The sequence below is a fragment of a genome, assembly GCF_019968955.1.
Source record: "MAG: Porospora cf. gigantea A chromosome Unknown PgA_NODE_3184_length_2801_cov_6659.97, whole genome shotgun sequence".
NCBI lineage: Eukaryota > Apicomplexa > Conoidasida > Eugregarinorida > Porosporidae > Porospora > Porospora cf. gigantea A.
The window spans coordinates 1-2,801 of NW_027151605.1; the positions used below are offsets into that span (position 1 = coordinate 1).

A 2,801-nucleotide genomic window follows, 5' to 3' on the forward strand; every position below is an offset into this window, starting at 1 on the left:
CGTAGTACTGCAGGTTGCGCTTGCGGTGGAACTGGATATTCTTCGCCTTCACCTGTCTCTCTTTGACGTCCACCTTGTTGCCTAGCAGGACCATCGGAATGTTGGCAGCTACACGTTGGATGTCACGGTGCCAGTTGGGAACATTCTTGTAGGTGATGCGCGCCGTGACGTCGAACATGATAATGGCCGCATCGGCTTTGATGTAGTAACCATCACGCAGTCCCCCAAATTTCTCCTGGCCGGCAGTGTCCCACACAGCCAAACAGACACGCCCATGGGAGGTGTCGAAATGCAATTTGGACACCTCGACGCCCAGGGTAGGCACGTACTTCTTCTCGAACTCGCCGGTCTTATGGCGCTTGATGAGCGTCGTTTTGCCGACGCCTCCATCACCGACGAGGATTAGTTTGAACGAAGGGATCTGGGCTTCAGCCATCGTAATCTGTTAAACCTGGAATTCTGAGGAATTCATGAATTCAGCACTGTGGGGACCGTACAGTAGCCTACCTGTCCGCCTCGCAGTCGAGGTACACAGGTCTACTTCGCTGCTGCCTGCCGACGATCTAACCTACGGGGATTGTCATCACTTCTCCACTCGAGGTATGCGGTCGGTGCGTGACCTGTTGGATTCGGTTAGCAAGCGGTGCTTAATAGAAGCGTGTGAACGCCGACTCTTCAAACGAGGCATGGCTCCTTTTTCCGTCTCGGAAGAGGAGTCATTGGATTTCTTTCAGACTGATGACGTGGTGCAAGCGGTCTTCAGCATTAAACGGGCATGTCCAATCACCCATGAACCTGAAGACAAACGCCATAAACAGCGGAGATCTCGATCGAGAGACCGCAGCTCCACTGCGTGCACACGCGCTCACCCTCCCGCGCCCTGTCGAGCCCCGTCTGTCTCGAGCTCCAGGGCCCGCAGATCCAGTAGCTCTAGCAGATCCAGTAGCTCTAGCAGTTCTAGCAGCTCTAGCAGCTCCAGCAGCTCCAGTGTTGTGGTGAAGAAGGTTGTAAAGAAGGCTGTAACGCCTGTTGTCACCCTACCTACTCCCCCTCAACCCTCAATCTTCGAGAAGTTGGCGGCTTCTTACACCGCGGCTACAACATTTGAGGAACTCCCAGTGACTCCCTTGCTGCCGGCCTTAGCCTCCCTCTCCAGAACGATTCTTAGCTCGACGGGCCCATCGATGACGACTCTGGTAGCTGTTGTCGAGAGTGTGGCACCCCTTAAATACCGCACACTCGACGCTCCTGGCATGTCGATGACGGGCCGCGGAGAATTCGAACTCCGGTGGGCTGCTGAAGCCGTGTCGACAGGCAGGGCTTTCCTAAGGCGGCAGGTTGACTTTTATTTTTCGGACTCCAACCTGGAGAAGGATGGATATCTCCGCAGCCAAATGGATGCCAGCAACCTTACAGTCCCGATCAGTGTGGTTGCCGGGTTCAACAGGGTGGATGCTGTTGTGAAGGAGGCGCTAGGCGAGGCTGTGTCGAAGTACGACAAGTACGCTTTTCTGGAGTGGTGCATTAAGGGTGGGTTGTCTAATGTGGAGCTTATTTACATCCAAGGCGCGCCATTCCTACGGAAAAGAAAACAAGAGGACTCATGCGAGGAATGCCAAGCCCAACCGCCACCCACAAAGCCAAGCAGCGAGCATGTAACCGCGCCGGTGGCGCCAGTTAATCGTGGACTTGGCATGAGCGCCGTGCTTCGAAATCTTCGGAACTCGTAACACATATTGGTGTAGGTTGCGTGCATTTTGTGTGCATAAAACTCAAATCCCTTCCATACGAACTCCAACTCACTAATTTAAATTTCATGGGCTGCAACACGCCTGAAAGCTGCATCCTCCCTTCATTGGGGTGCCGGATCGAACATTGATTCCTCAATGTCCGAGATAGTATAGTGGTTAGTATTTCCGCCTGTCACGCGGAAGACCCGGGTTCGATTCCCGGTCTCGGAGTTTTTTACGCATATAAAATTGTACAGCTAATATGAGTCGACTGCGCGCGTCAGAGCAGCTGGGAGCTCAACAACCTTCCATACGAAGCTGGTGACACCCACCAGCGTTGAGCAGCATACGAATGACCAATCAGAGTGGTCACCTCTCGAAGTTCTTGAAGTGGTCCTTCGAAACATCAAATGAGGGTACCAGTGAACGCGTGAGCATCTACCAACCAGGTCAGCTTCCCAGCCTGCAGCGTTGCTTCTGTAAAGCTTCATTTTTTACGATGTTCGGATCGTCTGCCTTTGGAGCTTGCGGAGCTGCGTCATCGAGTTCTGCAGCACCAGTATCCTTTGGAGCATTCGGAGCTGCGTCATCGAGTTCTACAGCACCAGCATCCTTTGGAGCGTTTGGGGCTGCCCCGTCCTCAGCGACAGCAGGAGGTCTCTTTGGAGCTGCATCACCGGCCCCAGCGGCAGCAGGAGGTCTCTTCGGAGCTGCATCATCCTCCCCAGCGGCAGCAGGAGGTCTCTTCGGAGCTCCATCATCCTCCCCAGCGGCGGCAGGAGGTCTCTTCGGAGCTCCATCATCATCGTCAGCGACAGCAGGAGGTCTCTTCGGAGCTCCAGCATCATCCCCAGCGGCAGCAGGAGGTCTCTTTGGAGCTGCATCACCGGCCCCAGCGGGAGCAGGAGGTCACTTCGGAGCTGCATCTTCCTCAGCGACAGCAGGAGGTCTCTTCGGAGCTGCATCTTCCTCAGCGACAGCAGGAGGTCTCTTCGGAGCTGCATCTTCCTCAGCGACAGCAGGAGGTCTCTTTGGAGCTGCATCACCGGCCCCAGCGGCAGCAGGAGGTCT

At 55.1% G+C, this 2,801-nt stretch overlaps 3 protein-coding genes across 5 annotated transcripts; 1 reads left to right on the top strand and 2 right to left on the bottom strand.

Annotated features, from left to right (window-relative positions):
- On the bottom strand, positions 1-436 carry KVP18_002142 (uncharacterized protein; the record flags this gene model as incomplete). Of its 2 annotated transcripts, none has more annotated exons than XM_067952818.1 (1): positions 1-436. In XM_067952818.1, a coding segment is annotated over one exon (436 nt), but the record flags the coding sequence as incomplete, so codon positions are not given. The 2 variants fall into 2 exon arrangements, with proteins under 2 accessions (XP_067809921.1, XP_067809920.1); XM_067952817.1 differs by having other exon boundaries at positions 9-436.
- Positions 437-602: 166 nt separating this feature from the next.
- Positions 603-1,730, top strand: KVP18_002141 (uncharacterized protein; the record flags this gene model as incomplete). Of its 2 annotated transcripts, none has more annotated exons than XM_067952815.1 (1): positions 603-1,730. In XM_067952815.1, the coding sequence occupies one exon, from the start codon at positions 603-605 to the stop codon at positions 1,728-1,730; it is 1,128 nt and encodes a 375-aa protein (XP_067809918.1). The 2 variants fall into 2 exon arrangements, with proteins under 2 accessions (XP_067809918.1, XP_067809919.1); XM_067952816.1 differs by having other exon boundaries at positions 687-1,730.
- Positions 1,731-2,326: 596 nt separating this feature from the next.
- Positions 2,327-2,773, bottom strand: KVP18_002143 (uncharacterized protein; the record flags this gene model as incomplete). The annotated part of the gene is made up of 1 exon (XM_067952819.1): positions 2,327-2,773. The coding sequence occupies one exon, from the start codon at positions 2,771-2,773 to the stop codon at positions 2,327-2,329; it is 447 nt and encodes a 148-aa protein (XP_067809922.1).
- Between the last annotated feature and the right edge of the window lie 28 nt (positions 2,774-2,801).